This window comes from Rhipicephalus microplus, chromosome 3, assembly GCF_043290135.1.
Source record: "Rhipicephalus microplus isolate Deutch F79 chromosome 3, USDA_Rmic, whole genome shotgun sequence".
NCBI lineage: Eukaryota > Metazoa > Arthropoda > Arachnida > Ixodida > Ixodidae > Rhipicephalus > Rhipicephalus microplus.
In genome coordinates, this window is record NC_134702.1 from 123,863,068 (window position 1) to 123,888,664 (window position 25,597).

At 43.8% G+C, this 25,597-nt stretch overlaps 1 protein-coding gene across 1 annotated transcript; it reads right to left on the minus strand.

The window, feature by feature from the left end:
* Positions 1-250: 250 nt before the first annotated feature.
* LOC142802940 (uncharacterized) lies at positions 251-18,927 on the minus strand. Its single transcript, XM_075888024.1, has 6 exons — positions 18,845-18,927; positions 17,934-18,119; positions 16,805-17,089; positions 5,976-6,045; positions 1,405-1,526; positions 251-406 (listed from the first exon to the last, which is right to left on the minus strand). The coding sequence occupies exons 1-6, from the start codon at positions 18,845-18,847 to the stop codon at positions 251-253; spliced, it is 822 nt and encodes a 273-aa protein (XP_075744139.1). The 5' UTR covers positions 18,848-18,927.
* Between the last annotated feature and the right edge of the window lie 6,670 nt (positions 18,928-25,597).

The following is a 25,597-nucleotide window of genomic DNA, read 5'->3' on the forward strand; positions in this document are numbered from 1 at the left end:
GGTCGCAGGCATTTAGTGTTCGAAACAGCTCCACAAGAACATGCTTTACGACTCACTGCATTTCAACGGGACCAGCGCCTGCTAGTGCTACGACTATCCAGGCCAATGTCGCCTACTGGCCAGGCCTCGTAAGCAAGCTTCAGCGTCAACTGTCTCAACCACTACGATGCCGCCAGCACCACCCACCGGAAACACGCCTGCAAGTTTTAATACTACATCACAAGTAACAGACCAACTGTAGCTACAGATCTCACTCTGCCTGCCTGGAAATACACTGACAGATCTCCTGCAGCACTGCAGCAGAGTGGTAAAGGTCGTAGACCACCGCAACACAAGGTTTGCGCCACGCGCAAGCATTTACAGGGACATAGTGAATGACCACGGTGACATTGCCTGTGTCGGCCACCTGAGCAGTCAGAAACTCTTATGTTCTATTCAAACGTGGTGAAATCCGGCCACTCCAAAGCAGCCAGTATTTCCCACAGATACATGATCAGCAGCCCGTGCATTCACAGCCATGACCGAGTGAAATGACGAAAAGTGGCGCTGAAGCTCTGGCGCGCGAGCAGCTAGAGCGAAGTATATATATAAAAAACCAGGACATAAAGTGCAGTCCGCCCTGCGAAGCGTGTTGTATCTTGTCTCTCGCCCATATATATATATATATATATATATATATATATATATATAATATATATATATATATATATATATATATATATATATATATATATAGGCAGACATGGTCGTTGAGTGGCCGTAGCGTTGCATACAGTCAAGTAGATCCTCCGTGAGCGGTCACAACGTGGTTTATTTCGACGTTTCGGCCTAGTGTCTGGCCTTCATCAGGATGATGAAGGCCGGACTCAAGGCCGAAACGTCGAAATAAACCACGTTGTGACCACTCACGGAGGATCGACTTGATTATATATATATATCAATATATATAAATATATATATATATATATATATATATATATATATATATATATATATATATATATATATATATATATATATATATATATATATATATATAATATATATATATATATATATATATATATATATATATATATATATATATATATAGTGTGAGACCACATCAGGTACAACAGAACGATCGTTGTATCTTCAATATAGGTGCGCGAGCCAGCAACCAAACACGCGGCGTGAGACTATGATTATAATGATCACGATGATTTGATTGCACAGGTGAGGATAATGAACTACACAGTGAGCGCTCACATCATATCCCCCCTTCATGAAAACGGTCAGCAAGACGTCTGTTTAGGAAGGGTATGAGTGCCAGATACAAGGCTTCAGGTGAGACACATGGGTGGTCTCGGTCCCGTAACGACTGCCATCAGAAGCCCGGCTAACCGTAGTGACGTGATAACTCACGGCCATTGTTCGTTCAAGCACGGTGTAAGGACTCAGGTATCTGTGAACGAACTTTACACAGAGGCCGGGTGTGCAAACAGGTGCCAAGAGGAGCACTTCTTCGCCGGGGTAGAATGACACAACTGTACGTGTGGCATCACAATGAACTTTTCACTGGGCCTAAATGGTAGAGGTGTTGGGGCGGGCAATTTTTCGGTGGTGATTGACATGGGCAGCGAACTTTTCTTGCTGCGGATGGGCTTCATCCGAGTTTTATGGGTGTCGCTTTGATTGCCGAAACCCTCAAGAAAGCACTCGGTCATGGAGATTTCGAAGCTACCACGGGGTGGTCGACTCAACCAGCAGCTCCCGTGAATATACGTTGAAGACAACAAGACACCCACGAGAAGACTTCTGCATATCAACATACACCAAGAGCCCCACACCCACCCAACATCACAGATGAGTTCCCGACGATCAGCGAAACTGTGACTCCCGCGAGCCACAAGCACGCCCTCACCATCATCAACAGCGCACCACTACTAGGGGGGAAGTCTGCAGAACAGCCAACACGCGTCCCTCCATTGCGGATGTCGAGACCAAAAGCACTACACAACAGCACCACTACACCACTCCTCAAAAGGAAGCCTGCTGAACTACGAAACCGCGTCCCCCTATTGCGGACCCCGGAACTGCCAACGAACACGTTCGCCGGGAGCCCAAACCCGAAATTCTCCCCACAACGACGAAGGTCTGCCGGACATAACTACAACCTGCGCACCTCATCAGTGCCAACCCCGCACCCAAAAGAAGATTGACCTCTAAAATGTAAGTCCAGCTCATCGCTTCCCAGTTGCAGTGCCACTTTCGTTAAAGTACGAAAACTTGCTGACAAACGAATCAGACATGAAATGCATCAATCAATATTGCAAGTGTACCTTCGTGCTAGAATAGCCCCCAAGGGTATGACACTTTCCCTCACACCAGCCGCTACAAATCTATATTAACACGACCAAATACCTTGAAAAAACGTCCTCCTTGAGGCATCTCTTAAATTAAGAAAACTCGCTCTCAATCACAGTGATAAGCAGGTAAAGAAACTGGTCGCTATGACCAACACCATTCTCCGCCACAACACTTTATCGAACGAAGAAATCACGCGATTAACAGAATTTGAACAAAATAAATACCAAGCCATCATGACCGCAAAAATTTATAAACTCTAAAGAGACCATGTGCCCGAACCCGCGTTCCCTGATATAGTTCCTTATCACTACAACACCACCACCCAGGAAATCACTAATGATACAGACGAGCATCCATCTAGGAACACACCCTGTGACACTGGGGTTGTAAACTTATCGGACACGAGCTTGTCACTTGACGAAGAAAAACTGCTATCTAAGAGACTAAGCTTCTGCCCGACCACAAAATTTTTAGATAAATTCCACTTGCTCCGAGACCTCGACAACTTCGCTTGAAGCTCAAGGTTGCGCGAATATTTCTTGGACAGGCCTTCTAACCACGAAACAATTCACCGTCGTAAATCAAATGATTGGGCACCGAACAGTCATCGAGACAAGTGCTTGGACCTTTATATCACCGCAGTACAAAAAGATATAGTACACGAATACCACAGACAGAAAGGAAACCGAGAAAACTTGACAAAATCTGAAAAAATAAGTATGAAAAATTCGGCATCTAGGACAGACATAACAATAAAACCCGCTGACAAAGGAGGAGCAATCGTAGTCCTTAATACAACCAACTACTTACAAGAATCATACCGCCAACTAGACGACTCAAGATTTTACGAACGCCTCCCAGGTGATCCGACAGACGAACACAAACGTATCGTATCAACAGAACAAAAGAAACTGTTGAATGCAGAAAAGATAACCAACACTGACCACAAACTGATGCAAGCAGCATACCCTCGTGCTTGTCGCTTCTACATCCTCCCAAAAATTCATAAACCCGGTAACCCAGGTCGACCAATCATATCAGGCATCGGTACAATAACTGAACCCATATCAGGGTACGTGGACAAACTAATAGGCCACATTCCATGCACCTTCGCGTCATACATAAAAGACACCACACATTTTCTTCGAGACATTGCAGGTATCTGTGTGCCGCAAAACTCGTACTTGGTTACTCTTGATGTCTCTTCATTATATACAAATATTCCTCACGATGACGGCATAGCTGCATTACAAAACATGTAAACAAACCATAGACAATCTAACACCCCAGATTTCTCTGCCATTTCAACTTTGACGAGGATGGTCCTCAAATTAGATTCATTCGAGTTAAACCAAAAGTATTTTCGACAAAACAGTGGGACCGCTATGGGCACCAAAATGGCACCTAATTATGCCAACATATTTATGGCAAAAGCTTGAATCTGAATTTCTTGCACAAAGTTCCTTGAAACCAATGTTATACAGAAGATACATAGACGACATATTCCTTATTTGGACCTACAGCGAGGACAAACTTCTCAGCTTTATCGACACTTACAATGCGGTACATCCGAACATACACTTCACACACACATACTCGCAAGTTACCGTAAATTTTCTTGATGTTACCATAACGATAGAAGAAGAGAAGCTCTCTACAACCCTATTTTGCAAACCAACGGGTCGACAACAATACCCTTCATTACCAAAGCGATCACCCACGCCACTGTAAAAACAGTATTCCATACAGCCAGGCTCACCGGTTTAAGCGAATCTGCTCTAGAGACGCTGACTTTGACACGAGCTCACAGAGGCTAAAACTTATGCTCGAGAAACAAAAATACCCCCCACATGTAATTATTGACGCTGTTCAAAAAGCTAGAAAACTGAAGCGTGAAGACTTACTTATGAAGCGACCACCACGAGAAGACCCACAACGAACAAACCTCTGCTTGACTTACAGCACAAACTTCCCCAATGTAAACAAAATCCTTAAACGACATTACAACATTCTGGAACAAAGTGAACGTCTGAAACGCGCATTCTCATCCGCTCCTGGCGTCATTTACCGACGACCACGTAACCTCAAAGACACTCTTGTCCACTCCCAAATTAACACATCAACCCCCAATAATTTATGCCGCCCTTGTTTAAAGCCAAGATGTCTTGTATGTAAGGCGATGCGAGAAACAGACAAAGCAACCAGCACGCAATCCAAGTTTTCGATTAACATACGAGGAAACCTATCATGCGATTCCTCTAATGTGGTATACTTACTCGAATGCAACGTGTGTGGTATGCAGTACATCGTACAAACAGAAACACCATTTAGGATTCGCTTCAATAATCACAGAGCCTATGCGAAATCAGCCCCAAGTCTACCTCTATCAAAACATCTCAATCTTCCCGACCATGCATTCGACAAACTATCAGTAACGCTCTTAGAGACGGGATTTAAATCAAATCGAGAACGTGAACAATGAGAGTCATACCTTATCCACCGATTTAACACCCTCGATAGAGGAATAGATGAGAATCCTGGTACACTTGCAGCAATTAAAGGTATAAAAAACAAGAACGGCAACAATGAAAATAGTAACTGAGTTCACGGCACTGCAGCTGCGTAGGGCACTGGACAACCCAAAAAAATTCCAAGTGTAACTACTCCTCCTAAGTGCAGCTGTCGTCTGTTTTATGTTTTATTTTACTACCCAATCAATTGTGCCATGCATGACATGCCCAACAGCAATCCTGTACACAGGCGGTAGGCCCCCACTACACGCGTAATCCAGAAGCGGGCAAGGAATTCGCATTGCACCCCCTTGCACAGCCTACCGCAATACGGGGCACCCCTCTTTTTACGACGAAGTGTTGACAGGGCGCGGAGTAGTTAAAGGCTTAGAACTTCCTAAAATGCCCACTTACCAGCTTCTGCCACAATACGTGGCACCCCTCCTTCTACGACGAATTGTTTACGGGACTCCGAGTAGTTAAAGGCTTAGGACTTCCTGAAAAGCTCTTTTTTTGCCCCACACCGAACCGCCAGTGCCAGGAGGGGCCGTGTGATCAGGAGGAATGCGTTAGTGAACTGAAACATATACAGACCGCTGACATCAGAAAGGTGAAGGGGAGAAGGGGGAGAGAGATGAAGGGGGAAGTGGAGGGAAGAGTGGTAGGGGGCACCCGAGGGGCGTCCACCGTCTATTATTTCTCTTTTCTTCTGCTCTTTTTTTATTCTTCTTCTTTTTTTCTTTTTTCCTTTTTTCTTTTCTGTCTTTTTTCCTCTTTCCTTAGCCTCTGATTTGAGATTGTATAGAGCTGAGCACCAACAAACTGTATCTTTAATCCTGATGAAGGCCAGACTCTAGGCCGAAACGTCGAAATAAACCACGTTTTGAACGCTTACCGAGGATCTACTGGACAATATATATATATATATATATATATATATATATATATATATATATATATATATATATATATATATATTTATATATATATATATACTTTGCAACAAGCGCATCTGTTTTTTGACACATTAGCTGTCACTTTAAGTTACCTCCCGTTGGTTTGACGAGGCGAAAGACACACAGGATTGGTACATGGCGGCCGCTTTCTGAAACGCACTCTGATTGGATGATGGTGCTTTTGCAGAAACGAGGTCTGAAAATGTCCCAACCTTTATGGACTCTTGGATCTGTAAAAAACACAAAATGACTTCAATTCATCTCTTTAGAGTATGTTCCTTCTCACGTAAACCGTTTTAAATGTTTCTTGAAGAAGAGTATTAGTTGCTTTAACATGATGCGCTAGGCCATCTAAAATGCAGATCGAAACTGCTAGAACCCATTTTTTACGCTTGAAAAGAACAAGTATTTTTTTCATTGTGTTAATATACTCCTGTAGCTTAGTTTCAACTGAACAGCGTATATCGTAGGAAGGCCAAAATGCTACCCCCGTCTTCCCTATTAAAAAAAAAATGAACTCGTGTGTGTAATCCGTGGAGAGAACGAGGAAGATTGACAAGTGTAGTGAAACGGTACAGTGAATAACTTGGACCCCACTGGTAAGCACTCAAATTATAGTGCACTTTACGAGCTAGAACTCACACAACCATGAATGGCCAATACGGTCATGCACAAAATACTTAGATGACAGCGTGCGTAACCGGTGGTGTAAGGTGTCAGAGAAAATTGAAACATGAATCTACTTACCCACATTACTTAACGTGGTTTTAATATGTTTACGCCCAAACATAAAGTAATCCTGAAACATCTCTCATAAGTAATGAAAGGACACATACAGCAGAAAGCAGGGATTTTCGTCAACAACACAGCAACGTCTGTCAGCGGGGTATGGTGCGGAGATTTCCCAAGCGCCGCGTGAAGTTCGAACTTCGACATGCACAATCTTTTCATAACAGAAGACTGTAGAGTGTCGTCAGATGGTCTTCGTTAAAAAGACCGTTTGTTTTGGATATAGCTGACAAACTGTTAGTGCCGTTTGGAACAGACTTCGATTGTTCGCCACGCACTGGGCGCCACAATAAATTATCTGTTAAATCACATGCTCACACCGGAATACCATAGAGAGGAAGAAATTGCAGGAAAACAAAGCTACGTAGCTTTTTCATGCGTTATTCCTTTCTGTGTGGCCTGAAGATTGTTTTTGAAAGCAATTGAAGCCCATCTATATGGTCATGAGTATGTTATACTAAATTCAGGTATAGTGCCGATTATGAACTAGGGGGGGGGGGGGGAATTACTTAGGTTAAGATGAGGCAATGTGAGGAAGAAGGCGAAAGCGATGTTTTCACTTTGCCGACATCTAACATAATAAGGATGCCCTTTTCCTTGTTTCTCTATTGCAATGATAGGTACTAGGAGTTGCCCACATTTTTATTGTAAAAGTTGTAGGTTGCTACGACCAATCGCACTGGCAAAATTACGGGGCTAGTGTCAGTATGTTTGTGACGTGTTGAAGCGGGGCGAAATTCTGTTTGGTCAAATTTTTGAATCCGTGCATGTCGCTAGTCCAGTGTGACTACAGCCACAGCGTTTATTATGTTGCTTTATTCTACTAGCAACATACAACAAAAATTTTAGTTCATTTGGGAACCGGAAAGAAGCACTAATTTTTTGGGGCAAAACGGGACTAAAAGGTATCGAAGTGTTTTTGGCAATGTCTTACTAGGTGAAAAATATACACACATTTATTATATTGTTACGACGTGGGAAGAACAGGACACAGGACGATGGCGCGACTAGGAGAAACAAGGTCTCTGATAACAGAACAATAGAGCAGCCACTTCAACGTCATCTTCTTCGGAGAAACCCGGGGTTGCTTTCCACTCTTTTCACTTCGTCGTCCGCTGCCATCCTGCCTGACCTTTAGCCGTGACATTAGCCACCCAATAAAGAAAACATCGCCCCAATGCTTTACAATCAAAGTGGTTTGTACTCGGTAGCAACGCATGAGCTCAGTTGAAGAAACAAAGTTTCATCCGAATCACGTGCACAACTTCTGGTGCGTTCCGTTGACGCCGGGATTCGGGCGCAGTATCGGGAACAACTTCATAATATTGTCACTGAGACGTCGTTCAACTTTATACAGCCCGCAGTACCAGCTTAACAGCTTTTCTGAGAGCCCATGATGCCGACTGGGAGTCCAGACCAAAACTTTCTCTCCCAGCTCAAATGAGACTGGTCGTCGATGAAGGTTGTAAAGTCTCGAATCGTAATCCAGCTGGTGAGTAATACGTAGGCGCGCAAGTTGTCGGGCTACTTCGGCAAGCTTAATGATATGTTGAGCATCCGTTTCGGCAACTTTGCACTCGTGGGGCAGCATAGCATCAAGCGTAGTCATGATTTCATGACCATGAAGAAGGTGGAATGACGTTGTTCTTGTTGTTTCTTGATGAGCCGTGTTATAGGCGAACGTGGTATACCGCCGCAAGACCTCACCAACTTTTTATGCTGCACATCGCCGTACATGCAGAGCACACCCACAAGTGTTTTGTTGAGGCGCTCCGTAAGAACATTCACTTGTGAATGATGCATCGTTGTTCGCCAGTGAGATGTGCCGCTAAGTCTTAAAACAGTCTGTAATAGTTCGCCTGCGAATGCAGTTCCCTGTTCAGTTATTACCACTGACGGAGAGCCATACTTCAGCATCACATCCTCAAATAAATTCGGGCTGCTTCATTCGCCGTGCACTTCTCTAGAGCCTTGGTTTCGCCGTAGCGAGTGAGGTAATCTGGGGTTACTATAATCCGTCTTGTGGCCTGCCACTGAGATTGGGAAATCGGCCCAGAAGATCTATTCCGACTTGGGCGAATAGAGTAACAGATACGTCAATCAAATGGAAGAGACCTGCTGGTTTCATGAGTAGAACTTTTCTGTGGCAATCAAGGCACGTCCGAACATAGTGTTGAAGGGTGGCCGTTATTCTTGGCCAGTAGTATCTCTGCCTCACTCTGCAGAGCATACATGTGTAACCCAAGTGGCCGGATGTTGGTTCATCATGGCATGCCTGTATTGCTTAGTTTTGTAGAGATGTTGAAACGACGAGTAAGTGGTTGTTTGCGCGTGGCATGAAGTTCATCCTATACAGGACGTCGTTATGCAAGCCAAAATGACCATAGCACTCTCGCAAGCAGTCTTGGTACAGCTGAAGTGCGACCCTCCAAATAAACGAATTATTTTTCACCGTTCCTGGTAGTATCGCTGCAGCTATGCGACAGTAGCCATGTTTACAACTTCGACAATGGCTGCATCGTCATCTGCTGCAATCGCAGGTTCGTATGGTGCATGAGAAAGGCGATCGGCGTCTGACTGTACCTTCCACGTTCTGTAGACCACAGTCATGTAAAAGCCTGGAAGCTTGCGGCTCCAGCGTGCCAACCGCCCTGTTGGGTCTTTTAAATTTGCCGGCTAGCAGGAGTGACGATAGCTGACAACATTAAAGGACGACCATACAGGTATGGGCAGAATTTCACCGCTGCCCGCACCACCGCAAGGTACTCTTTTTTCATACTCCAGCTTTAGTGCACACACACAAGGACAAATACGATAGCCACTCTATCGCATTTGTCCTCGTCTGTGTGCGCTAAAGCTACAGTATGCAAAGGACCAACAAGCCTGTCCTTCCGTATTCCTGCACTCTTTTTCCGTAGTGGCATAATTCTCTTCCGCAGGTGAAAGAGCGCTGCTCGCGTAAGCGATTACTCGTTCGGCGCCATCCTGCCACTGCACGAGTACAGCTCCTAAGCTAAAATTCCTGGCGTCGGTGTGCGCTGCTCTCGGGGAATCATCATCAAAGTGTGCGACGACGGCTGGCTTCTTGAGGCGTTGTGGCAGCTCGTCTAACGCTTTTTGTACTTCATCATTTCATACAAATGCAACGTGTTCTATGGTAAGGCGGGTGAATGGTGAGGCAATACGTGAGAAGTACTCAATGAAGTGTCGTTAGTAAGCACACAGTCCGAAAAATTGTCTGACCACCTTTTTTGTAAGTCAACACAGGAAAATTTGTAACGGCAGCTATTTTTTCAGGCTCAGGCCTCACACTTTCACTGCGGACGAGTTTACAGAAACAGAAGCTGTTCGAAGACAAAGTGGCATTTTTCCGGCTTAGGTGTTAGTCCAGAAAAACGGATAGCTTGAAATACTGAATGGAGTTCTTTGATGTGTGCGCCGAATGTGGTGGTGACATCGTCTAAATATATTAAGCACGTCTTCTACTTGAGGCCTGATAGTACGGTGTTCCTTACCTGCTGGAACATTGCCCATACCTAGCACAAGTCAAATGGAAGTACTTATATTCAAAAAATAATCAGGTGTCACGCAGCTTTTTTTCTCTCACTCTTTCGTTGACTACTATATGTCAATACCCGCTCTTTAAGTCCATCGACGAGAAATGCCGTAGCCGATCGAGTGAATCGTCGATACATAGTAGTGGGTAGACATCTTTTTTTGTGACCTGATTCCGCTTGTAGTAATCCAAGTAGAAACGTAAGGTGCAGTCTTTCTTCTTCCCCATTACAACCGGCAAAGCCAAAGGGCTTTTCGACGGCTGAATAACGTCATCTTCAAGCATCTGTCTGGTCTTCGATGCCTTCTTGTTTCCGAGGGGCTGCCCGGTATAGGATTTGCCTGATGTGTCTAGTCCTGTCATTTGTTGTAATTCAATATTTCGTCAGTGGCGCTTGACAAACTCGGGGACGACGAAGAGAAACAATCTTCATACTTGTTAATAAGCATCAAGATACTCTGCTTCTGCGCCGGCAGCAAACTTGGGCCAATATCAACAGATAGAGGTTCGAGTCTTAAACTGACCCTCTGTGGTTCTCACGTTTGGGCCGGTCCATGCTGTTCTCACTTTCTTTAGGTAGTCGGCAAGTTTACGGCTGATAATAGAGAAGTCCGCACCAGTATCTACCAGCTCTGTTGCTGGGCATCCGTCTATGCAGATGTCAAGGTTGGCGCTTATGATTTTGAGTGATGTCGGTGACGTCACATCGTCCTTCATATTGTCCGTTGTATGATCTGCGGTATCACCCGTCGTATCGCGCTGTCGTGAAGATGTTGGGGTGGGGTAGAATTTCTACGGGCGGCAACCTTACGCAAAAGGTCGCTGCTGTTAGTTTCTCTGACGAGGACTAGGGGACCTGGCTCGGACCACCTCAGCGCAACTGCGGTGCTGCGGCGAGTCAGGCGCAGGTGAACGAGAGTGGAGTCAACGATGCAGCACATCGGATGGCTGTGATTGCGGGTCTGCATTGCTGTTATGGCGGTTCTTAAGATGAGCATGAGGGGATTTTTTTTAGTAAGTTATGATGTCTATCGTCACGGTATGCGCAAATGCGGAAAACATGGCCGGCTCCTCCGCAATGGAAGCATAGTGGTCAATGGTTGACGTGTGCCGCATGTCCGACTTACGGATGAAGGGTGGACTGGTGGGCAGCGTTCGCGACCAAGATGCAGATGTCGGTGGATGGTAAACGTTTGCATAGGCACGTTAGACTGTGGATACGGCGATGGCGGATCAGAAGCTGGATCCACGGCTCGTTGGAATCCCTTGGCTGACGTCGCAATAATCCAGTGGGGACGACTTGTACGTCACTAGAGTAGGTCGGTGGACGGCAGATGCATAGCTCACAGACAGCTAGTCTGAGAGCAAATCAGGCAACGAGAATGCCTGGTGGATTTCTCGCCACACAATTTCTGCAACTGAAGCCACGGCATGCTCTTGAAAAGCCACAAGGAGGACTTAAATCTCTTCACAAACGACCTCACGAATGATCTCATGCAGAGAGCACTCACTGCCGGCACTCAAAGGAGAGAGGCTAATAGATGCGTTGTTCGAATGGTTGTGGTAAGGGTATCGTTGCTGCAGTGCTCGCTCGATTGATCAAATTCCGCTAAGCTTGTCGGCGGGTTGCGTAGGAGACCAGAAAACAGCTCTTCTTGAACGCCTCTCATCAAATTTCCGAGTTTCTTAGCTTCAGGAGTCTCGGGGCCAGCCCGTCAGAATAGGCCAGTGATGTCTTCCGCAATTATGGCGACGCTCTCGATGGGTTTTTGGATGCGCGCCTCAATGAGCTGCAAAGCAGAATCACGGCGGTCGTTGTTTGCGAATGTCCCCAAAATTTGCTGCCTCAATTCATTCCATGAAGACAGTGTTGACTCGTGGTTCTCATATCACATTTGAGTGCTGTCCACCGAAGCAAATTAGTCGCGTAAAATCTTTTTTTGAATGGACCAGCGGATGACCTTGGCGACTCGCTTTACTAGACTAACCAGTGCTCAACGCGTTCAGAAACCTTACCTTGAAAGGTCTCTGAAATCCGAGGCTGATATACAATAAGTTGTGAAGGCCCCACAGTAGCCATTTCTTCAGGCATGGTGTGTTGCTGAAGAAGTTCGAGGGGGATTGCCTCGGGACTAAGGCCTCGCTGTCGGCGACTGCCACGTTGCACCTGAGAGTAAGCACTGCAGGAATGGGTTGTGGTGGTGTACTCGAAGTGCATGACACGGAGGTGTCCCAAGCATAAGTTGGAGAAGTACATCACCTCCACCAGTGTCGCAACGTTGAAAGACCAGGACACAGGAAAAACAAATTATGTATTGAAAGAACAGAAATGCAGGCGCTTCAACGTCGTCTTCTTCGGAGAAACCCGTGGTTGCTCTATGCGCTTGCCACTTCGTCGTCCTCTGCCATCCTGCCCGGCCTTTAGCCGGGACAATATACTATACATATTTCTTTAAGGGGGTTCAGACGTACAAGAGAATAGTATATCAAGTTTCCTGGAATGAAAACAACATGAAAAGTCAATGACTGCTGTTCAAGAAAAGGTTCCTTCTAGTCGTGCTGCGTCGTGGCTGTTCTGCGTTCACAAAAAAGCTCCCCAGAGGCGCACAAAGAATTTGAAAGAGCCTCCTTAGTTGATCACAAAGGCGTCTTAGCGGCGAGTTTCAGTGTTTCCTCAATACAAAAAATAAAACAAGCTGTAGGAAGTGGAAATCCAGCAGTTTTATATCCCGACAAATTTGAAAGTCACAAACGGCCATTCATTGTTCTTAAGTGACACAGCAAAAAGAGGCAACAAAAATGCGTCAAAATAAATTATATTCTCAAAATTCTTAAAAATCCACTTAGGGGTAGCAGTGTTTGAGCAACAAAGGGCCCGTGTCTTTCTCAATTGACTGCATGCACTACAAAAACCAGGCTGGTGAAGACGGCGTGTTGGCCCGTGCAGGAAACTTCAAACGATTCTACTGCAAAGACTGCAGGGAAATTTTTTTTTCACAGCATCTTATCTTGCCCTACGCAACTTCTCATGAGGCCCTGCAGGTTGGGGCAAACTGAGACATTTGGTGCGATTTTTATTTGATTGCGAAATAAATTTTTCAGAGTTCCAACACCGTGATATTTATGCAGCACATACCGCAGCAATACCCAAATAAATGTTTATGCATTGACGTTATACGAAAATAAGTGAAATATATATTATATTCACTGTTTTCAAAACTTGGCCGCCTTGTGCCCCAACTTTTGGTTCAATCGGTAACGACACTCGATAGCGACAGCGGCCAAGAACGAAATTCTCCCGACAAAGAGAAAATGTTGTGTCCCTGGTGAGGTTTGTAACGCGATAAGCATTAGCCCTCTCTATAGAGCGAATAAATATGAAGTTCCCTCCCGCAAAAAGAAAAGTTTCAGGTTGTGATCCGCAGTACATTTCTTTTTTCAACCTATAAGTGAAGTGGCTGCCCAGGAGTTTGAACATTGTAGCCCGACTGGTTTCGCTAGTAACATGCACGTTTTCCCGAACATACATTGGTACGATCATTGATGTACACGGTAGGCCACATTATTAATGATGCAGGAGAGGACGTTTGTTTTTTTGCTTTTTATCACAAACTTCCCTTTTGCCGAATGCCTGTGTTGTGTACTACCTCGACACTAAATGTTTTCCAGACAAGGACATCCTGTAGACTGCCTGACTGTTTGCTGCCCCACGTCTCACCATTTACACGCCGAGATCTTTGACGCTTTGCTTACGTGCAGTGTTGTTTCACATGTAGATATGATGTCCACATCGATTAAAGAAGTGTCAGCTGACTTGCTCAAGCAAGCAGTTCTACGACGACTCTATTACTCAAAGCGTGGCAGAGTTACGACAAAAGCGAGAAAAGTCACGAAACGCAGGAAAAGCCCGTTCGAGCAAATTTCTTGATTTTTCACATCGCTCGCGCTTTTCTCGAAACCCACAATGACGGTGAAGCCACGGAATAGTTACTACGCATCTGTGCCGTCAACTACTTCTGCGCGCAATTTGGCATATAATATGTCGTTTCGTCCCAATCTACGGCAAATTTCTTGCGGTTGCCTTTATTCTATCCGCCAAGAAACCTAAAAACAACGCTAAATAGAGCCTGAACCAAACTTATATATACAAACTTAGGTTGTGCCAAATAGATGGCATGCGTAGTTTTCTAGATTCCGAGAGACAAATTCTCGCCAAAAACGAATAGCGAACTTTTCGACCATTTCATTGTTTAGAATTTCACTGTCGATTGAACTCAATTGCAGATACCACTACCTAAATTCAAGACTTTCGTATCTAGCAGTTAACTGCCAGTCACGTAAGCTGACTGATGTGGTTCTCCACTGCAACATTTTTTGAATTTTGATCCAAGTTTGAAGCCTTAGAACTGTTGAAGTCCTAGAAACAGTAAACGTAAAGTGCTGCGGCTAAATGACGGAATCAGAGAAGAGGCAAGTGCGTTTAGGAAAAGACGTTAAAAGAGCGTAAATACCAGAAAAAAAGAACAAAAACGCTTTCTTGGAGTGCTTCCTAGCTATTTTCGTGGTGTTTTAGGCGTCAAAATTTTGTTTCATAAATCTGTATCAACTAGCGCGGAAACAACTACCTCTAAGTGCACGTACATTTCAGACCATGTGGTTTGCTTGGCTGTGGCTGCGGTGGCTGGGCTTTTCCGGAATTTTCCAGATGTGCCAACCTTTCGTGTCACTGCTTGTCGCCGTCGTACAGAGACGCCGGCTCAAGTCTTTCTTGCACCTATTCCAACTGAACTGGTGTGTTTATGCTCTTCCACCTGCACGTCGCAGCCGCCTACTAAAGTTTCTTGCGCGTTCTCACACCTGCGCTTTCATCGCCGATCTTTTCTTGGGAATGAGCCTTTCGCTGACTCAATAAGTTATCAGAGCCATGAATGTTCAACGCTCTTTATAGGAGATGACGTCACGTATTAGACAATTTATAACGTTATATACAATTAATAAAGACTTCTGCGGTTGATAAAATCATATAAATGCCAGGCTCAGGGTTTCTCATTGAAGTGTAATAAAATTCAGGATTTTTAATATGACCTGTATTTCTTCTTTTTATATGACTATAGCATCAAACATGGCAATCATGTCTGTATAGCATAACAGGCGTTGTTCGGAGTATTTAATTGATGCCAATATTTGTCAAGAGGAAAATCAATTAGGTGATGGAAACTATCTCTTTCGTAGTGTGTGGTTTGGTATGCATCCGAGGTGAGTTCTCTTGTTGTCCGTTTTATTCATTCTCTAGATCTTTACTGTTTTTTTCTTGCGTATTTACAACCACTTTATAAGTTTCTACCAGGCAACGGTTCTGTCTTCGTGAACTAGAAAAAAAAAATACATCACCGCACACTAAATGAGACCAACTGCGGATGCGAAACAGCAGAAGATGGTGAACGTCAGCCGCAGAAATTCGTGTAAGTGACCTCAAGTAGGGGCACCGACAATCAGACCTTCTTCCTGAGTAACGCTGCCAGTGTCCATGAATAAAGCAGTGCTCAACAGCCGTCTTCTTAACACACACGCCAAAGACATTCTGTGCAAGGAAAATGTGGAACGCCACATGACCGACGATAAATGGCTGCCAAGTGATCATGTGTACTGAGGAAGCTTGTTGCCTTCAGCGCCGGCTCGCGGGAGTAATGGGGGAGCGTAGAAAAAGGGGAAGGACGCGCATGCGCAGTGGGGGGACGGGCACGACCCCCGCTGCGCACGACGTGCCCGTCCCCGCTGCGCAGGGACGGGCACGACCCCCGCCATAAGTCTTTCTCTTATAAAACCAAATGCCCGAGCTCTAAACCAATAGACGTTCACGCTCGCGTGCTGCCCTGCTGGAAGTTGAGTGCTCGTTGCATACGCTGACGAAGGTCACTCAGAGAGACGAATAGACGAGTTCACTGCAGACCGCGGAGTTACATTGCCACAAGACAACTACAGCCCCAAGAGAAGTTCCGAGTCCGTGAAGGAAAACGTCATATTCTTCCATGCAATCAGGCATACAGTGTAGCCCTAAGTATTCTAATAAAGAAGAAGGCACTTACTAACGGTGAGAACGCCTTCCAACGCGTTCCTGAAAAGATTAATTTGCACTTTCTTTGCACAACCCTCGAGCATTTCGATTGATATAAAATAGCTCATCACTCACCCCACCTATCTGCTTGTCTTTCCCGCTTTCTAAACACAAAAACCTGAACCGACAGTCATGTGCGAATCACTGAAACCAAAGCGGTCAGAAAAAAAGCACGAATGCACTGCTCGATGAAAGGGATTAGGTTTGGTCATCGCGGAGCTGAATACCACCTTTTTAAGCGATCACAAAGCTATCATCACTGTCATCACTTTAGCATAATAACCGTTACGGCTCGTTTGCACGAAAGTGCAGTGGCTAAAGGGTAAAAATAAATGTTCAACGTGGTGAAAAGGCCAATTAGAGCACCTCTTGAGACCCGTATCCCATCATGTGCCGCGTTTTATACAGCTTCGCTGGACGTACACAATCACAAGGAGAGATGGTGACAAAAATTTTAGGCATATTTCTATTAACGGAAAATATATGAAGCAATGCTATAAGAATTGACTCAGCGGCTATGATGACGTACTTGTAGGGAGACGTACGTCCCTCTGAATTTCCCACAGACGTACTGGTAAAAGTCATTGCAAGGGTCCGCGTAGAAGTCGAGTTTCGACCGCAGCGCCTTGGTAATGTAGCGGCAAAGAGGCCCGACACATTCATCTACAGCTACGTGAGATGACGGAAGAAGACGGCTCTGTTCAGGCGGCCCAGTTGATGAGGTATTTGTAATCACAGATGGAGGCTCTCTCTTTGACCGTGTTACCCGGGGCGTCTGAACTTTTGGAACATATAGAGCAGATAAAGTGTCCACCTGTTTGTAAAGCAGAAAACAAAGTAATTCATATAGAAGTGATGCCTCCATTTAGCAATTTCGCAGTGCACTTATGAAACGAAAAATGACATCCGGTCTACGTAATGCCACACAAGAGAAATCGCTAATGTTCTGCTATAGTTTTGTCGTAACTGAATCTATACCTAAATTTGTTGTAGTGGAAATACCACGCGAGAACGAGAGGGCCTGTTTGCACAACACTAGCGATTTTGTTGTTTTTCCTTATTTTTGACAAGCTCATACCCTTCTTTGTAGATGTGTTCAGTTTCGGTTAATATTTTATTGCATGACCTTCTTTACGACCTGCTCGTAGTCATTATGTTCACATAGGCGCTTAGTTATTGGAAGAACGCCACTCAATATTGGATATTACCGAGTTTAAGTGACAGCCTCGCTTGGGAGCTTGGCTAACCATACTGCATCAAGAAGTGCAGAACATGTAAGCTTTTCTATGCTAAGTGTTTCTGACTGGGCAATTAAGTAATAGTTCGGAGCGTGATGCGTTAAATTCGGCGCTGCAAAAAAAAATCATTTATTTAGCTGTTGATCTTGAGTTGTGGGTGAAAACCGGCAAGTGCGTTTTTTTGGCTTATGCTAGCCAAATAAAAGTTCGAATTGCTTGTGTATTATGCATAGAGCTTCAGCCTTACTCTAGGGTGGACTAGAGAGGAAAAGAGACAACGAACGATACCGTGGTGAGTGACGCTGCAGAGCGACAAAAAAGAACACAAGTTAGAAAATCGAGTGATAGCAGAGCTACTATTGTGCATACCATTCCATGCTATCCCCTTCATTGAATTAGGAACACAACCTGTGTCCTCACCGTGATGTCAACCTTGACTGGTGACTCTTCGGTGAGCAGGTATGCGAGTACAAATACCCAGCACAGTAGTCCTAGCGTGAGAATGATCGGGCTGGTTAGGAAAAATGTAATCCAACGTCGCTTGTGGCCATCCCCACTGTCGATATGCGGCAGTCGGCAATGGTTGAAGAGACAATCTTCTGACACCTGGATGCTCCCCGCGCACATCAAAAATATGAGTTCCCTATGCTGTGAGAAGTTTGTAGGCGATACTAAAACTTTCGGGTCATCAGAAAACTTGGAAGAACTTAGACGGACAAAAATTCTACGTTTGCTTTGAAACTGCTTCAGCCTATGATTAGTCAGTCGTCTAAGCTGTAGGCTAGAAAATTATATCGCACGAAGTAAGATAGCGATTCCACTGTAGGTACGGGCCATGATGCTTTTTCTACACCAGCGTTCTCGAAGTTAAACGCATTTTACAGAGCCGGGAACAGCCGTTTGCAAAGCGGGAGAACAATGAGAAATACGTGCCTCGTGGCAAGAAGAATCTATCTCCAAAACGTGATTTGCATGTCTCAGTATATATGCTATAGAATACTTGTTTTAGTAGGTGCTGCCTAATATAGGTTTAACGGTAACATAACTGCGAGCTTGATAGCTGTCGTACGACACGTCAAGTTCTACGCACAAAAGTATCGTAAATGTAAGAAGTGGTGGTAATATAAAACTTCCCCGTGGTTTCATGCTCGCTCCATTTGCCATCTTGCACGCCAAAGATAATACTATTGCTGTTCCAGGTACTGCAATTCTGACGATAAGACAAGAAAATGTTAAGGATTGCGTTGAAGGCTTCTATTAGGGCATCTCTCATCGCGCGTGGTTCGCCCGTGGACGTGAGGTTAGCAATTGAGTCAGAAAAGTCACATTACCATGGTGTGATCGTGGACCTTCCAGAAGGAGAGCGGGTGATGATTTACTCCGCTTGCGAAGTCTGAAATCAAGGAACGTTTTTTTGTTCTTGTTCTTGTTCATCTATTATCCGTGACGCATACCCACTACACGGGATTTCATTATTAGAGGTTAGAATAAAACTGATGATAACGATGATGCCTTCACTCTAATGGCACTCACCCACAAAGGTGGATGGGCCAACTACCAAATGTAAAAAAATCGTCAAGTTAAAGACCTAAGAAGCTACACAACCATTGTAGCTTTTAAAAAAATGTGGATAGTGAATGAAAACTTTAAAAGCACAAAACAGTTGGACTATCAGGTGAGATTTTTGAAGCACATAGCGACGGAACTGAGACCGATAATGTACACAAACATGGTCATGCATTCTTTATTTTTGTTAAAATATACCGCTCGGCAGGCACTCATGTGGCTATAACCTGCCGTGGTGCCAACAAGTAACAAAATACTGCAACATTATTTCTAGCTTAAGCTTTTCAAAAAGCCAAACCATACTTTTTTTCTGATAAAAAATTAGCAGGGGAAACGTTAAAGTAAATATTTTGTTATTTCTGTTTCCTTCAGAAACCGACATAAAGGTGACGTCTTGAGCCCAGCTTCATGTATACGTACTAAATCAACTAATTTAAAGCTCTCATTGGGCTACTATAATTGCTATGAGCTAATTTTCAGTTATGCCAATATTGTCGAAAAGACGCCAGGCTAATGTTCTAAATAGAGCCTTTGAAAAAATGCCCACTCCCGTTTACTTTTCGTAGATAAGTTCATAAGTAGAAATAACTCTATCTATTCTGAATTTAAGTACATGGTATTTTGTTAAGCCCGTTAAATATCTAGAAAGTAAATGTTTAGTATCAAATGGAAATATATTGTCAAATATAATTTTTCTTTTTGCGAATGAATTTACAACAATGTAGTTTATTACCTGTGAGTGTTGTTGGTATTGAATGATCAAAACTGGTGCTTGATACATGCGAAGACAAGGCTCACTAGAGAATGTTCACGGTTCAGTTAGGCTTACAAACTGGAAGCGTGTTTGCGATGATATGTATATATTCAAATATGTTTTGATGGTAAGAATGTTGAATCTGCAAACTAAGAAGGATCTTTTGGCTTCTTAACAAAAAAATATTATTCAGGGTAAGCTATAACGCGATGGCGTGAAAGAACTTGTTGCGTTGTTGGTTGAGAGCGAAGGAACGGCGGGAACATTACGCTTCCTTTTTAAAAGTAGAACGCGATACTTGCATGCTGCCGTAGTTCGGACTTCATCCGTTTAGCGCACGCTTTTATTTGTAGGATGTTACTCGAGCAGCTTGTATTGTGCATTACTACAATGTGATATTTAAATTTGAAAGCGGCTTGTGTCCGTGAAGCTTTCACGTAGGGCTGCAATCTTTGTAAGGGTTAGCATGTTTTAAATTACGAGCAATCACGCGCATAAAACGTTTTAAAAATTGATATGCACCCACTACATGGTCTTAAAGGAATTTGCACAGCAACATGTGTGCCTTTTGGGCCTTTTGTAATTGGTGGCCTGCTTTATCCACAGAGTTCATATGATAGTCACATGTTGTGATGCCCTATGTCAATGTGCGCATCTAATACCCCATATTACTGCAATATCGCATGTTGTACTGTGAAGTCTGCATACAAGACGCCTGTGTTTGCAAAGCGTGAAGGGTATTTTCACTGCAATTTCAAGCGCTCGAAGGTATATTCCCTGCGTTTCTAACAATACGCACGGTTGTGTAGTGGAACACCTTCTTGCCACGCAAACGGCCCGAGTTTGATCTTCACTCACACGGGGAGATATTTATTATTTATTTTAGTTCTATCTTTCTCAAATTTCTGCTCTTGTAGAAGGTCATTATTTTTTCTCACGACCAAGGATGCTGACACCGACGCCGCGATTTCCATGAAAAAACTTCTTTAACGCAATTTTGATAACACTGTCTTATTATCTTCCCTAGCTACACACCAGGTGACAAGATAGTGATCTGGATTTCCATAATCTGACGCGTATTGTCTGAAAAAATATTGAGACGATAATTTTACGTCTTAATGATTCGCTCGACAATTGAGCGATGTAAGCTACGAAGTTATTCTCAAGAGTTAACAATGACTGTAGTTTCAAAGGCAAAAAGCATTCACCCGCAGTCGTGCATGTCGTGCAGATGAAACCGTGCTCATTAAAGATCATATTATTTCTTGGGAATCTTCGACGAAAACGTTTTGGTCTGTCTGTCTGTAAATGTGTCTGTTTGTCCGCCCTCAAGGATATTCTAAACAACACCAGACGATACTCCGGAAGGCCAACCCCATCCGCAGTGCCCACCAATATTGCTGAATATTTAGCGTTCATACTTGTGTGATATTGTCAATTAAATAGTAATTATTGCGCATATCTGAGACCCTTGACAACACGTCAATATTCTGTATATGTGACTTTTTACTAAAAGAAGACATACATAAGTAATTCTAAGGACCGTAGCGCTTACCACGTTGCGCTGAAGATGCAACGCTTGCACGAAAAGGCAAGTGTTTCCAACGCTTTGCCAAGACGACACGGTGGTGTCACCTACCCGTCGCCTTGCGCTTCACACCTTACCGCTTGCAAAACAGACGTGCACGCCACGCTTTTCGTTTTCCAAGATAACTCCCAGATAGCACTCATGTCTCACGTGTGACGTGGCTTGATGCGCTCGTTCGCCTCCGCTGCACGCTCGAGGCACTCAAACGCAGCGCCTTCTGAATACCATTCACCGATTTTCTTGCGGAGAACATAAATAATTGTTTTGTTCACTTTATTCAGACGCAAGACTATCGTCTTTTGACGGCATTTACAGTGCAACATGCCCATTAGGGCCGATTATTTAGTCCGCTATCGCTTGATAGATATGTGGGCTTTACGTTCCAAAACGACCGTATATTTATGAGAGACACCTTAGTGCAGGGCTTGGGAATTTCGACCACCTGGAGTTCTTCAACGTGCACCGAAATCTGAGCATGCGGGCCTACAACATTTCCGCCTCCTGCGGAAATGCAGCCGCCGCAGCCGGGATTCAATCCCGTGACCTGCGGGTCAGCTGCCGAGTACCTTAGCCACTAGACCACCGCGGCGGGGCAGTCCGCTATCGCTTTCCATGTGGGTTTCATCAATGCATACGTGTACGCTTTCTCAAGAGAAGCGCCTAGGTTGCGCTTTGGGACAGCGCCTATTTCGGAGGGAGGCAAATATCAAGTTCTTGTGGCAGGAACGCAAGAAACGCGACAATACAATTACGCATGTGCTACGTTATGGGAAGATAGAAGTGAGTAAGAAGAACTTGCTTGCATTTAGTACACGGAAGAAACAACCTGCTGGTCTTGTTTCAACCTCTGTGTTAGAATGTCTGCTTTTATATGACGACAATGCTATTGTTAAAATTTTTACACACCCTAGGTTCCTTCTATATGTCAACAATGCACGAACATTTTATAACGGTCACACTACGGACAAGGCAATAAAGAAAGAAAATACTGTTACTGGATTGTTGAGAGAATGGTCAAGGGTAAATGAATTGCTCAGAAATCCTAAAAAAAGCCAAACTGTGCACTTGAGGTCTTTAATTGTAGTTGTTGCTCCTAAAAAACCATGTAGTAGTTTACAAAAATTAAGCAGACATGATAAGTTATTTTGGGTCACTTGTACTTGCTTTAGTTTCGCCAGTAAACAGAGAAAAGTTACATCAGGCAGCTTGTTTTCGTTTCAAATATCTATTTGATTTCCCTCTCGGCTAAAACTAACAATATGTCGTGCTGTCTTGCAATAACACAATATTTACCGTTTGTTTCGCGACAGAATGTAACAAAAAAAAACTCAGCTTGAAAGAGTGCTTGTATTGAAAAAAAAAAGATGTGAGACATATTGCTGGCATCAGTCTGAGCGGCCACAGTGGAGAGTTATTTGTGAATTATGAAGTTCTCCGCGTTATCAGTATTTTCGAAGTATAAATATTGTTTTTTGACCATCTGCTTTTATCAGCATCTATTTTAAACGAGTTTTTGACACATTAACAACTTCAACCCTAAGAGACAAAGCTGTTTGTAGTGGCACGGCCGCTGGATGAAAACGTGCGCGGGTACGGCCCGTCGCGTGCTCCGAAACCGGCGTGACAGATCTATTTCCCGAACCAGCGCTGCGGCGCCACCGGAGGGGGACGGTTTTCCCGAGCGTCCACGGAATCGCATGCGCGGTGCACTTGAGGTAGTTACGATTGAGCGTTTGCATCTTTGCGTGACCCGCGAAATCTTCTTTTAATATCCGTCTGGCGTGTGCCCACCAGGTAATTACCAATCTTGCCTTTAGATACCTGCAGCTCTTGCAAGTTTTTGGTATTGTCTTACCCGAGATATAACCTTGCACACCGATCAGTTTTCGAGGAAGTAAGAATGGCGAGTACATTTTGCTCGAATCCTACAAGATCAAAACTAACAGATCTTGAAGAGCTACACCTTTTTAATGCACCTAAATTGATTATAGTAAATGTGAGTGTGTCGCATCAGAAAACATGCCTTCAGATTTATTCATTTCATTTAGAATACGTAACCTCAGCAATTGCAGTTGCCACTGTTCCTTTAACCCAAAATAAGATAGACTTTTTACTTCCTCAAAACGCGTCTATAGTATTCATACAATACAGTATCAGGTGCAACAGCCACGAAATATACTCAGCATATGTGCGATCTCATAACTGTGGACTCGAACTTCTTGGAAATTTCAAAGACTATAACTTAAATTCTGGCAATCAAGCAAGCAATAATGAAGTGAATGATGTAATAAACTGTGAGACAAAAAGAGCGATGAAATGCTGAAAATGCAAACACGTTGCGTTCCGTTGGCGTTCCTGCGCTTTTCAATGTTTTCTTCTCTTTCTGTCCCGACGTTGTTATGATAGATAGTACAGTTAATTCAACAGTGAACACATAATCGGAAGAGTATTCGTAAAAATGTTTTATTTATGCTCAATTTAGGGCTGATGCTGGCATTTTAAGCTTTTTTACTTCTTTAAAACTGTGCATAACAAACCGACTTGACAATTGCTCCAGCTTGTGCACCGAATTTTCGGCTTCTGTGTCTATCGACAATAAGACCTGCCGTTCAGCCTTTTTATGTTAGCCTCTTCACGTGCACTGGCTAATCCCGATAGCACTTCAAGGCGCTTGTCTTTCAGCAGTGCCCATAATGCGGTGCCGTCATTAATAATTAGTCTTTATTTGTTCTACTATGTATTGCCAACAAATTGGCACCTGGGCTCGCTCAAACGAAGGCACGTCAAGTGTACTCAACTTCCCTACAGCAGCCGTGGTATTGCGATGTGTAAACATAATAAAAATGTGGTTGTCAGTTGAGCGGGCCGTATATATGTGTATAACTGGGGCAGTGTATGTCGCGCATAAATCAATATAGCTTGAGTTTATCCCTGCAGTCTCATGATTTTGTTTCAGGAGTTAAGGCCTGTTATTGTCAGCGTCATTGTTGCTATGTATATATATATATATATATATATATATATATATATATATATATATATATATATATATATATATATATATATATATATATATAATCTGCTCTACGTAGTAAGAACAATCAATGCGTTTATATGCCACCTCTACTACTTTCGCAGCCTCTTCAGTAAAGTTACGAGAAGCGCGTCACCCTTGTAGAAAGCAGTTTAGTACAGCGTTTGAAGCTTAATTGCTTTTCGGCACACTATCATGTACTGTATAACATGAAAAATATTCAAATTATGTTTCTTATACATGCTTTCAGCATATAAAATCTATTAACGTCTATTGTCAAGTGCGCAAAAAATTATTTGCCAAGCATTCCGGCGGAAAAAACGCCAAAGGGCACTGTTGGCTATGTCGTCGCTTTCTGAGTGTTTTTCGGTGTCGTCACCCTGATTTCTTTCCTTGCAAAAAGCCCCATGACAATAACTTGGAAAGCTACGCAACAATAAATTAATAAAAGTGTAACTATTCATAGACAGTTTGAAAATGTTTGAAAAATAAACGTCACGAAAATCAAAATACGTTAGTTCAAGACATCGTCATAAATAGAACAACGACTTCGTTCCGCATTCAGTGCCACATCATTGAGCTACATGCGTTGTGAGTTTTTCTTTCAGCCTCAAACAAGAAGCTAGTTCTGAAAAAAAAAGTCAGGTGTTCGGCATGCACAGACGCAATCAACTTTTTAACTAGATAGCACCTCGTTGTCTACTAAATACGTGATATGTCGTCGCTTTTATAAATGAGATAAAAAAACATTGTTTAGAACAACTGAGTGGGTCACTGTTATGACAAATATTAACTAATTTGCTGCGGCTGCTGCCCCGAGAGAGCCACCGCCACTCGTTTCCCCGTCCCTCCCGTCCCCGCCCCGTCGCGCTGCAGCACCCGTAATTTCTACTACGGGTGCTGCAGCGCCCGTAGTAGAAAGCCGCCCGACGCGTAAGGCCGTACCGTGCACTCTTTCATCTAGCGGCCGTGGTACTGGACGTGGACTTTTCTTCGGGCAAGAACAGCCTAGGGATACCAAACCCTGCAATTTTTCCTCTCAATGATCCTAAACACATGAAACGGATGCTATCACTAACAACTTAACAACATACAAATTCTTTTTAATAGGCAGTCTACAGGGTCCATGTGTCTGAGTAATA

What these genes read in the sequence shown, in the direction of transcription:
- LOC142802940 (XM_075888024.1), bottom strand. An exon ending in GGACGTACGTCTCCCTACAA is followed by an intron (nt 6,046 to 16,804) that starts GTACGTCATCAT and finishes TGTTTTTTACAG; the next exon opens with ATCCAAGAGTCCATAAAGGT. An exon ending in AGCACCATCATCCAATCAGA is followed by an intron (nt 1,527 to 5,975) that starts GTGCGTTTCAGA and finishes CCACACGTACAG; the next exon opens with TTGTGTCATTCTACCCCGGC.